Source organism: Triticum aestivum, chromosome 4B (assembly GCF_018294505.1).
Source record: "Triticum aestivum cultivar Chinese Spring chromosome 4B, IWGSC CS RefSeq v2.1, whole genome shotgun sequence".
NCBI lineage: Eukaryota > Viridiplantae > Streptophyta > Magnoliopsida > Poales > Poaceae > Triticum > Triticum aestivum.
Window position 1 is genome coordinate 62,047,366 of NC_057804.1, and position 12,596 is coordinate 62,059,961.

The following is a 12,596-nucleotide window of genomic DNA, read 5'->3' on the forward strand; positions in this document are numbered from 1 at the left end:
CAGCGCTTCACGTGCCGAAAAGGATCCCTAGTGCTCACTACCTTCATTTGTGGGCTACGGCCCAAAAGTGCCATCTTGCTACAGCGCAACAAATGCGAAGCTCCATCCGTTCCTGCTCGAGTGGGCCGCATGTTCCACATGCTTCACATCTCTAGCGGGTTGACCAGCTTACTAGTTGATCAGCTAACTGGTTGACCAGTGACTTTTAATAAAATATCATAAAATTTTGAAAAATCATAAATTTGAAAAAGATTTCACTTTTTAGAAAATAATCAACATTCTGGAAAAGGTTCACAAATTTTAAAATTCATAAAAGAATGAATTTTTTTGCATTAATAATAATAATAATTTGAGGATTGTTCATCAATTTGAAAAATAAGTTAGTGAAATCTAAAAACAATTCATGAACATTCGATTTTTTTTAAAATCTCTGAAAACTGAAAACAAAGTTCACAAAATTTTAAAAACGTTCATGAATTTGAAAATAAGTTCACAGATTTGAAAAGCAAATTGGAAAAATAAAAAATGTTCACAAATTTGAACAAAGTTCATGAATCTTAAAGCGAGTTCGCAAAAATTGTAAAGATGTTCACAAAATTTGAAAAAGTACATGAATTTGAAAAATCACATATTGGAAAAAATCACGAGATTTAAAATGTAGTTCCTGAACTTTGGAAAAGTTCACAGAATTTTTAAAAGTCACAAATTTTAAAAACAATTTGTGAATTGAGGAAAAAATAAAAAAAGAAACACAAAAGAAGGAAGACAGCCAAATAGAGGGAAAACTTGGACGGGAAAGCATGTCTTTTTTTTTCCTTTCTATCGTCACATTTCTCACAAGAAGAAAAAAAAGCGCAGGTGACAACAAGTAAGTTGCCCAGTAGTTACTGCCTCCAGGACTAAACGAGTAGTATTGGAGTTTGAATCTCCCATGACACACTTGTATTTTTTTGAAGGTTTAAAAAAGAAAAGAAAAAAATGTAAATGGGCCAAGCACAGGACAAAAGGTGGTGTGCGCCAAGTTGCGAATAACACTGTACCAGGCGCTGAAGGTGCCACATAGGAGTTAGGTGCATCATAGGCGCGGGAGCTATATGTCGCTTATAACAATATGGGATCCCCTCGCCTGAAATGCGGCACGAGCGGGCCGGCACAACACAGTAGCATTTACTTCGTTTTTTTTTCTCTCTTTGTGATTTTCGTTTTGTCCACTTTTCACTGTTTGGGCCAGTATTTTTCTGGTTTATCTTTCGGTCGGTCGGGCCAGTTTTTTCTGTGTTGTTTATCTTTTGTCCCATTTTCACTGTATGAGGCTGGGTTTACATGTCTTTTCCCTTGTATTCCATTGTGATTTGTATTTCTTCACCAGTATTCTTCTGCTTTTCTCTTTTCTTCCTTGTACTTATGTTTTCCTTGTTTCGACAAATTTTCTTTGGCTTTTCTTTTCTTTAAATATATATTGTTTTTTATCATTTCTCAATTTTCTTGGCTTTCCTTTTTGTTTTCTTTGTCGGTTTTCATTGGATGTTGTTATTCGGCTTTCTTTGTAGCTTCATGGTTTTCATCAGTTTTTTTCCTGTTTCGTTTCCTTTCTCACCCTTTTTTTGTTTCTTTCATGGTTTAACTATTTTTTTCATTTTCGTTGTTTCTTCCTTAGTTTCCACTTGTTTTTCTTTTTTCCTTTGTTTCTTTGTTTTTTTATTGGTCTTCTTTATTTTCCTTTGTAAATTTTTTGTATGCATCAAAACATTTTTTACATACACGTTCAATGCTTTTGGAATAAATCATTCACATTCTTTTTAGAAGTTATATTTTTTTATGTATGCATCAGAAACATTTTTTATATACACGCTCAACATTTTGGAAATACATAATTAAGCTTTTCAACATATATGTTTACGCCTACATTTTCCATAAATTTTGTATATTTTTTGTATATGCGAGGACCATTTTTTGTATACTTTTTAAGCATTTTATGTATAATTTTTTGTATACATGTTTAGTATTTTGGAAATATATAGTTAACATTTTTGTAAACATATATTTTTATGTCTACTTTTTCCATGCACATATTACATTTTTTATATACATCAGAAACAATTCTTATATACATGTTTGACATTAGTAGTGGCGGGTGAGCCTCTTTGGGCCGCCCACCACTGCTAAAGTGGCATCAGTGGTGGGCGGTGTAAATTGCCCGCTAGTGTAATCAATCTCATAGCAGTGGCGGGAGACCTTACCAATGGCGGGCAAGCTGCAACGCATGCCATTGCGGTGTAAAGTATGTGCGGCGGGAGCTTATTAGCGCTCACCACTGATTGGTGCACTAGGCTAGAATAAAAAAAGTTGCCATGGCAGCATATAATATGCTGTCACAACAGCGTTAGCCGATGCAAATAGAGAACAGTTCTCAATAAACGGGAGCAAATCAGTAATAAAACTAGTGGTAATAACTCAGAATAAAGAACGAAAAGTACATTAGGAATAAACGAGTAACCCAAAATACACCGCCATCAAATATAGTCTACTGATAAAGTTAAACAATGTAGTTAATAGGCCAAATATGTTTCGTCACGGTTTCGGTTGTGCCCGCTGCAAGAATCTAGGTTAGGCTCTTTTGTGGGTTGGACTCATCTTCTTCGGTGTTATTATAGAATTGGCCGGATTAAAAAAAATTCTCTGATTCAAAAAATGTTCGTTAAAAAAAAGTGCGTCTAAACAAGACCGATCAATTTGATCCGGCTTGGCGCGGCACAGACGTGCAGACGGTGTGCGCGGCGCAGGGCGCGGACATCAAGGGCGGCTCGAGCCGTTTGGGTTGTGGGTGCTTGCGTCCGACGAGCTCAAGGAGAGGATGGCGGTCTTCTTCAGGGTGTTCAAGGACGGCGACGCCGGCAAGCACACCGTGCTTATGTGCAACGATCCCTCCAGGTCGTCCTACACCGACCACCTCTACAAGCCAAGCTTCGCCGGCTTCATCGACGTCGACATCCTCGAGACCGGCGGCAAGATACCTCTCAGAACCTTGGTACCTTACACCTAGCTACTAGTAATACATATCAGCATGTTTGGGGGCGAAATGAATGTACTTTTCTTAATCTGGGCCTCTAATTTTTTCTAACTAGCTATTGATGCTCTACGGTGCATTGTGCGCAGATCGACCACTCTATGGTGGAGAGCTTCGGAGGCCACGGCAGAATGAGCATATTGTCGTGGGTCTACCCGACGCAGGCCGTCAGCAACAAGGCGCGCCTCTACGTGTTCAATCACGGCAAGTCAGATATCAAGGTTACGCACCTAAATACATATGACATGCGTTCTGCCAAGATCAGCACGGACATCGACCAATACTAATCAGATGATCAACACGGAAGATAATTGTACAATTGTAGAGTAGGTAGTATCTAATAACAGACTTGAGGTGTCATGATATGAGAGGCTAGACGGGTTATTTGCTTGGGTGAGGTCTCTGTCGACTCGGATTTAACAAGTCTCGGTCAATGACATAACATGCAAGCGAGAAAAAAAAACTGAAAAAAAATTATACACAGATCTCAATGTAAAATCTCATGAATATATCATCGACTAAGAGTTAACAAAGCCTCAGTCGACTGAGACTTAGTAAGACTGTATTTGATTTGTGACATTTACTTCAAACTAGTAACAGAATGCAAGTGATAATGCTCTTAAACTCAAACAATAACTTTATGCTAGTACTTCCTTATGTAACAATTTATGAAAGGAACATCTTAATGCTAAACTTGTATATATCAAAAGACCAATAAATTTCCTAGTAGTATATCGCTAAAAGTAATAATGTGAGTGTACATAACGCATCAATCTGAATGATGCAATCTGTAAAACACCGATAACATGTCAAGAATTGTCTAGTTGCATGCAAAAGAATGTCACATTGCCTTCAAAAAATCTTACAAGATGTATGGTCTTAGCTGATCTAACAGTCAGCAGACATATAAGGTGTTGGGGAACGTTGCAGAAAATAAAAATTTTCCTACGCTTCACCAAGATTAATCTACGGAGTTCATCTAGCAACGAGAGAGAGGAGTGCATCTACATACCCTTGTAGATCGCGAGCGGAAGCGTTCAAGAGAACGGGGTTGAGGGAGTCGTACTCGTCGTGATCCAAATCACCGATGATCCTAGTGCTGAACGGACAGCACCTCCGCGTTCAACACATGTACGGTTGGGAAGACGTCTCCTCCTTCTTGATCCAGCAAGGGGGGAGGAGAGGTTGATGGAGATCCAGCAGCACGACGGCGTGGTGGTGGATGCAGCAGCGATCTCGGCAGGGCTTCGCCAAGCTCTACGAGAGGGAGAGGTGTTGCAGAGGGAGAGGGAGGCGCCAGAGACTTGGGGTGCGGCTGCCCTCCCTCCCCCCACTATATATAGGGCCCCTATGGGGGGCGCCGGCCATAGGAGATCCAATCTCCAAGGGGGGCGGCGGCTAGGGGGGAAACTTGCCCCCCAAGCCAGGTGGAGGCGCCCCCACCCCTAGGGTTTCCAACCCTAGGCGCAGGGGGGCCCAAGGGGGGCGCACCAACCCACCAGGGGCTGGTTTCCTTCCCACTTCAGCCCATGAGGCCCTCCGGGATAGGTGGCCCCACCCGGTGGACCCCCGGGACCCTTCCGGTGGTCCCGGTACAATACCGGTGACCCCCGAAACTTTCTCGATGGCCGAAACCTGACTTCCTATATATAATTCTTCACCTCCGGACCATTCCGGAACTCCTCGTGACGTCCGGGATCTCATCCAGGACTCCGAACAACTTTCGGGTTACCACATACTAATATCTCAACAACCCTAGCGTCACCGAACCTTAAGTGTGTAGACCCTACGGGTTTGGGAGACATGCGGACATGACCGAGACGACTCTCCGGTCAATAACCAACAGGGGGATCAGGATACCCATGTTGGCTCCCACATGCTCCTCGATGATCTCATCGGATGAACCACGATGTAGAGGATTCAATCAATCCCGTATACAATTCCCTTTGTCAATCGGTACGTTACTTGCCCGAGATTCGATCGTCGGTATCCCAATACCTCGTTTAATCTCGTTACCGGCAAGTCACTTTACTCGTACCGTAATGCATGATCCCGTGACCAGACACTTGGTCACATTGAGCTCATTATGATGATGCATTACCGAGTGGGCCCAGAGATACCTCTCCGTCATACGGAGTGACAAATCCCAGTCTCGATTCGTGCCAACCCAACAGACACTTTCGGAGATACCCGCAGTGCATCTTTATAGTCACCCAGTTACGTTGTGATGTTTGGCACACCCAAAGCACTCCTAAAGTATCCGGGAGTTGCACAATCTCATGGTCTAAGGAAATGATACTTGACATTTGGAAAACCTCTAGCAAAACGAACTACACGATCTTTGTGCTACGCTTAGGATTGGGTCTTGTCCATCACATCATTCTCCTAATGATGTAATCCCGTTATCAATGACATCCAATGTCCATAGTCAGGAAACCATGACTATCTGTTGATCAACGAGCTAGTCAACTAGAGGCTCACTAGGGACGTGTTATGGTCTATTTATTCACACATGTATTATAATTTCTGGATAACACAATTATAGCATGAACAATAGACAATTATCATGAACAAGGAAATAGTCAATTTATTATTGCCTCTAGGGCATATTTCCAACAGTCTCCCACTTGCACTAGAGTCAATAATCCAGTTCACATCACCATGTGATTAACACTCACGGGTCACATCGCCATGTGACTAACATCCAAAGAGTTTACTAGAGTCAACAATCTAGTTCACATCACTATGTGATTAACACTCAATGAGTTCTGGGTTTAATCATGTTAGGCTTGTGAGAGAGGTTGTAGTCAACGGGTCTGCAACATTCAGATCCCTATGTATTTTTGCAAAACCTTATGTCATATCATAGATGCTGCTACCACATTCCACTTGGAGCTATTCTAAATTTTTGCTCCATTATATGTATCCGATATCTCTACTCAGAGCTATCCGGATAGGTGTTAAGCTTGCATCGACGTAACTCTTTACGTCGAACTCTTTATCACCTCCATAACCGAGAAACATTTCCTTATTCCTCTAAGGATAATTTTGACCGCTATCTAGTGCTCCACTCCTGGATCACCTTTGTACCCTCTTGCCAGACATGTGGCAAGGCACACATCAGGTGCGGCACTCAGCATGGCATACCGTATAGAGGCTATGCCAAAAGCATAGGGGATGACCTTCGTCCTTCCTCTTTCTTCTGCCGCGGTCAAGCTTTGAGTCTTACTCAACTTCACACCTTATAACTCAGGTAAGAACTCCTTCTTTGACTGACCTATTTTGAACTCCTTCAAAATCATGTCAAAGGTGTGTGTTCTTTTGAAAGTATCACCAGGCGTCTTGATCTATCTCTATAGATCTTGATGCCCAATATGTAAGCAACTTTCCATGTCTTCCTTTGAAAAACTCCTTTCAAACAACCCTTTATGCTTTCCAGAAATTTTACATCATTTCGGATCAACAATATGTCATTCACATATACTTATCAGAAATGTTGTAGTGCTCCCCTCACTTTATTGTAAATACAAGTTTCTAACAAGTTTTGTATAAACCCAAAAACTTTGATCACTCCATCAAAGCGTATATTCTGACTCCGAGATGCTTGCTCTAGTCCATGGAAGGATCGCTGGAGCTAGCATACCTTTTAGCATCCTTAGGATCGACAAAACCTTTCTAATTTTATCACATACAACCTTTACTTACGAAAACTGGTAAGGAAACTTGTTTTGACATCCATATGCCAGATTTCATAAATGCAGCTAATGCTAACATGATTCCAACGGACTTAAGCATCGCTACGGATGAGAAAATATCATCGTAGTCAACTCCTTGAACTTGTGAAAAACTCTTCGCCACAAGTCGAGCTTCATCGATGGTGACATTACCGTCCACGCCCGTCTTCTTCTTAAAGATCCATTTATCTCAATGGCTTGCCGATCATCGGGCAAGTCCACCAAAGTTCATGCTTTGTTCTGATACATGGATCCTATCTCAGATTTCATGGCTTCTAACCATTTGTTGGAATATGGGCCCACCATCACTTCTCCATAGCTCGTAGGTTCATTGTTGTCCAACAACATGACCTCTAAGACAGGATCACCATACCACTCAGGAGTAGTACATATCCTTGTCGACCTACGAGGTTCGATAGCAACTTGATCCAAAGCTTCATGATCACTATCATTAGCTTCCTCTTCAACAGTCGTAGATTCCACAGAAACATCTTTCTGTGTTGCACTACTCTCCGGTTGAAGTGAGGGTTCGACAACCTCATCAAGTTCTATCTTCCTCCCACTCAATTCTTTCGAGAGAAACTTTTCCTCGAGAAAGGACCTGATTCTAGAAACAATCCCTTTTGCTTCCGGAACTGAGACTGGAGGTATACCCAACTGTTTTGGGTGTCCTATGAAGATGCATTTATCCGCTTTGGGTTCGGGCTTATCAGCCTGAAACTTTTTTCACATAAGCGTCGCAGCCCCAAACTTTTAAGAAACGACAACTTAGGTTTCTCTAAACCATAGTTCATATGATGTCATCTCAACAGAATTACGTGGTGCCCTATTTAAAGTGGATGCGATTGTCTCTAATGCCTAACCCATGAACGATAGTGGTAATTCGATAAGAGACATCATGGTATGCCCCATATTCAATAGGGTGCATCTATGATGTTCGGACACACCATCACACTATGGTGTTCCAGGCGGTGTTAGTTGTGAAACAATTTCCACAATGTCTCAACTATGTACCAAACTCGTAACTCAGATATTCATCTCTATGATCATATCATAGACATTTTATCCTCTTGTCAAGAAGATCTTCAACTCCACTCTGAAATTACTTGAACCTTTCAATAATTCAGACTTGTGTTTCATCAAGTAAATATACTCAACATCTACTCAAATCATCTGTGAAGTAAGAACATAACGATATCCACTGTATGCCTCAACACTCATTGGACTGCACACATAAAAAATGTGTTACTTCCAACAAGTTGCTTTCTTGTTCCATCTTACTGAAAACGAGGCTTTTCAGTCATCTTGCCCATGTGGTATGATTTGCATGTCTCAAGTGATTCAAAATCAAGTGAGTCCAAACGATCCATCTGCATGGAGTTTCTTCATGCGTACATACCAATAGACATGGTTCGCATGTCTCAAACTTTTCAAAAAACGAGTGAGTCCAAAGATCCATCAACATGGAGCTTCTTCATGCGTTTTATACCAATATGACTTACATGGCAGTGCCACGAGTAGGTGGTACTATCATTACTACCTTATATCTTTTGGCATGAACATGTGTATTACTAAGATCGAGATTCAATAAACCATTCATTTTAGGTGCAAGACCATTGAAGGCATTATTCAAATAAACAGAGTAACCATTATTCTCCTTAAATGAATAACCATATTGCAATAGACATAATCCAATCATGTCTATGCTCAACGCAAACAACAAATAACAATTATTTAGGTTTAACACTGATCCCAATGGTAGAGGGAGCGTGCGATGTTTGATCACATCAACCTTGGAAATACTTCGAACACATATCGTCACCTCACCTTCAGCTGGTCTCCGTTTATTCCGTAGCCTTTTATTTCGAGTTACTAACACTTAGCAACCGAACCGGTATCTATTACCATGGTGCTATGAGGAGTACTAGTAGAGTACACATGTATATCCAATATACTTCTATCGACCTTGCCTGCCTTCTTATCTACCAAGTATCTAGGGTAATTCTGCTCCAGTGACCGTTCCCCTTATTACAGAAGCACTTAGTCTCGGGTTTGGGTTCAACCTTGGGTTTCTTCACTAGAGTAGCAACTGATTTGCCATTTTATGAAGAATCCCTTCTTGCCCTTGCCCTTCTTGAAACTAGTGGTTTCACCAACCATCAACAATTGATGCTCCTACTTGATTACTACTTTCGCGGCGTCAAACATCGCGAATATTTCAAGGATCATCATATGTATCCCTGATATGTTATAGTTCATCACGAAGCTCTAGCAGCTTGGTGGCAATGACTTTGGAGAAACGTCACTATCACATCTGGAAGATCAACTCCCACTCGATTCAAGTGATTGTTGTACTCAGACAATCTGAGCACAAGCTCAACGATTGAGCTTTTCTCCCTTAGTTTGCAGGCTAAGAAAAATCGTCGGAGGTCTTATACCTCTTGACGTGGGCACGAGCCTGAAATCCCAATTTCAGCCCTCGAAACATCTCATATGTTCCGCGACGTTTCGAAATTGTCTTCGGTGCCTCAATTCTAAACCGTTTAACATTACTGAACTATCACGTAGTTATCAAAAAACGTGTATGTCAAATGTTCGCAACATCCACAGACGACGTTCGAGGTTCAGCACACCGAGCGGTGCATTAAGGACATAAGCCTTCTACGCAGCAATGAGGACAATCCTCAGTTTACGGACCCAGTCCGCATAATTTCTACTATCAACTTTCAACTAAATTTTCTCTAGGAACATATCTAAAATAGTAGAACTAAAACGCGAGCTACGACATAATTTGCAAAGACCTTTTGACTATATTCAGGATAATTAAGTTTATCTTATGTACTCCCACTCAGATAGACATCTCTCTAGTCATCTAAGTGATTACATGATCCGAGTCAACTAGGCCGTGTCCGATCATCACGTGAGACGGACTAGTCATCATCGGTGAACATCTTCATGTTGATCGTATCCACCATACGACTCATGCTCGACCTTTCGGTCTCTTGTGTTCCGAGGCCATGTCTATACATGCTAGGCTCGTCAAGTCAACCTAAGTGTTTCGCGTGTGTAAATCTGGCTTATACCCGTTGTATGTGAATGTTAGAATCTATCACACCCGATCATCACATGATGCTTCGAAACAACGAACTTTCACAACGGTGCACAGTTAGGGGGAACACTTTCTTGAAATTTTAATGAGGAATCATCTTATTTACTACCGTCGTTCTAAGCAAATAAGATGCAGAAACATGATAAACATCACATGCAATCAAAAAGTGACATGATATGGCCAATATCATTTTGCTCCTTTTGATCTCCATCTTCGGGGCTCCATGATCATCATCGTCACCGGCATGACACCATGATCTCCATCATCGCGTCTCCATGAAGTTGTCTCACCAACTATTACTTCTACTACTATGGCTAACGTTTTAGCAATAACGTAAAGTAATTACATGGCATTGTTCAATGACACACAGGTCATATAATAAATTAAGACAACTCCTATGGCTCCTGCCGGTTGTCATACTCATCGACATGCAAGTCGTGATTCCTATTACAAGAACATGATCAATCTCATACATCACATATCATTCATCACATTCTTTTGGCCATATCACATCACATAGCATACCCTGCAAAAACAAGTTAGACGTCCTCTAATTGTTGTTTGTATGTTTTACATGGCTGCTATGGGTTTCTAGCAAGAATGTTTCTTACCTACGCAAAAACCACAACGTGATATGCCAATTGCTATTTATCCTTCATAAGGACCCTTTTCATCGAATCCGATCCGACTAAAGTGGGAGAGACTGACACCCGCTAGCCACCTTATGCAACAAGTGCATGTCAGTCGGTGGAACCTGTCTCACGTAAGTGTACGTGTAAGGTCGGCCCGGGCCGCTTCATCCCACAATACCGTCGAAACAAGATTGGACTAGTAACGGTAAGCATATTGAACAAAATCAACGCCCACAACAACTTGTGTTCTACTCGTGCATAGAAACTACGCATAGACCTAGCTCTGATACCACTGTTGGGGAACGTTGCAGAAAATAAAAATTTTCCTACACTTCACCAAGATCAATCTATGGAATTCATCTAGCAACGAGAGAGAGGAGTGCATCTACATACCCTTGTAGATTGCGAGCGGAAGCGTTCAAGAGAACGTGGTTGAGGGAGTCGTACTCGTCGTGATCCAAATCACCGATGATCCTAGTGCTGAACGGACAGCACCTCCACATTCAACACATGTACGGTTGGGAAGACATCTCCTCCTTCTTGATCCAGCAAGGGGGAAGGAGAGGTTGATGGAGATCCAGCAGCAAGACGACGTGGTGGTGGATGCAGCAGCGATCTCGGCAGGGCTTCGCCAAGCTCTACGAGAGGGAGAGGTGTTGCAGAGGAAGAGGGAGGCGCCAGAGACTTGGGGTGCAGCTGCCCTCTCTCCCCCCACTATATATAGGGCCCCTAGGGGGGCGCCGGCCCTAGGAGATCCAATCTCCAAGGGGGACGACGGCCAGGGGGGAAACTTGCCCCCCAAGCCAGGTGGAGGCGCCCCCACCCCTAGGGTTTCCAACCCTAGGCGCAGAGGGGGGCAAGGGGGCGCACCAGCCCACCAGGGGCTGGTTCCCCTCCCACTTCAGCCCATGGGGCCCTCTGGGATAGGTGGCCCCACCCGGTGGACCCTCGGGACCCTTCCAGTGGTCCCGGTACAATACCGGTGACCCCCGAAACTTCCCCGATGGCCGAAACCTGACTTCCTATATATAATTCTTCACCTCCGGACCATTCTGGAACTCCTCGTGACGTCCGGGATCTCATCCGAGACTCCGAACAACTTTCAGGTTACCGCATACTAATATCTCAACAACCCTAGCGTCACCGAACCTTAAGTGTGTAGACCCTACGGGTTCGGGAGACATGCAGACATGACCGAGACGACTCTCCGGTCAATAACCAACAGCGGGATCTGGATACCCATGTTGGCTCCCACATGATCCTCGATGATCTCATCGGATGAACCACGATGTAGAGGATTCAATCAATCCCGTATACAATTCCCTTTGTCAATCGGTACGTTACTTGCCCGAGATTCGATCATCGGTATCCCAATACCTCGTTTAATCTCGTTACCGGCAAGTCACTTTACTCGTACTGTAATGCATGATACCGTGACCAGACACTTGGTCACATTGAGCTCATTATGATGATGCATTACTGAGTGGGCCCAGAGATACCTCTCTGTCATACGGAGTGACAAATCCCAGTCTTGATTCGTGCCAACCCAACAGACACTTTCGGAGATACCCGAAGTGCACCTTTATAGTCACCCAGTTACGTTGTGACGTTTGGCACACCCAAAGCACTCCTACGGTATCCTGGAGTTGCACAATCTCATGGTCTAAGGAAATGATACTTGACATTTGGAAAAGCTCTAGCAAAACTAACTACACGATCTTTGTGCTACGCTTAGGATTGGGTCTTGTCCATCACATCATTCTCCTAATGATGTGATCTCGTTATCAATGACATCCAATGTCCATAGTCAGGAAACCATGACTATCTGTTGATCAACGAGCTAGTCAACTAGAGGCTCACTAGGGACGTGTTGTGGTCTATTTATTCACACATGTATTACGATTTCCGGATAACACAATTATAGCATGATCAATAGACAATTATCATGAACAAGGAAATAGCCAATTTATTATTGCCTCTAGGGCATATTTCCAACATAAGGAAGATCTGGTTGACACTAACCATATGGTTCTTTTTCTTTTAAACGATTATAT

At 42.6% G+C, this 12,596-nt stretch overlaps 1 protein-coding gene across 1 annotated transcript; it reads left to right on the forward strand.

The window, feature by feature from the left end:
- The first annotated feature begins 6 nt into the window (after window positions 1-6).
- Window positions 7-3,457, forward strand: LOC123094425 (beta-fructofuranosidase, insoluble isoenzyme 3-like). Its single transcript, XM_044516433.1, has 2 exons — window positions 7-3,028; window positions 3,157-3,457. The coding sequence occupies exons 1-2, from the start codon at window positions 2,855-2,857 to the stop codon at window positions 3,352-3,354; spliced, it is 372 nt and encodes a 123-aa protein (XP_044372368.1). The 5' UTR covers window positions 7-2,854; the 3' UTR covers window positions 3,355-3,457.
- Window positions 3,458-12,596: the final 9,139 nt, after the last annotated feature.

Coding starts and splice junctions, on each gene's coding strand:
- LOC123094425 (XM_044516433.1), top strand. CDS start 2,855: ATGGCGGTCTTCTTCAGGGTGTTCAAGGACGGCGACGCCGGCAAGCAC. Junction 3,029..3,156: donor AGATACCTCTCAGAACCTTG/GTACCTTACACC, acceptor CATTGTGCGCAG/ATCGACCACTCTATGGTGGA.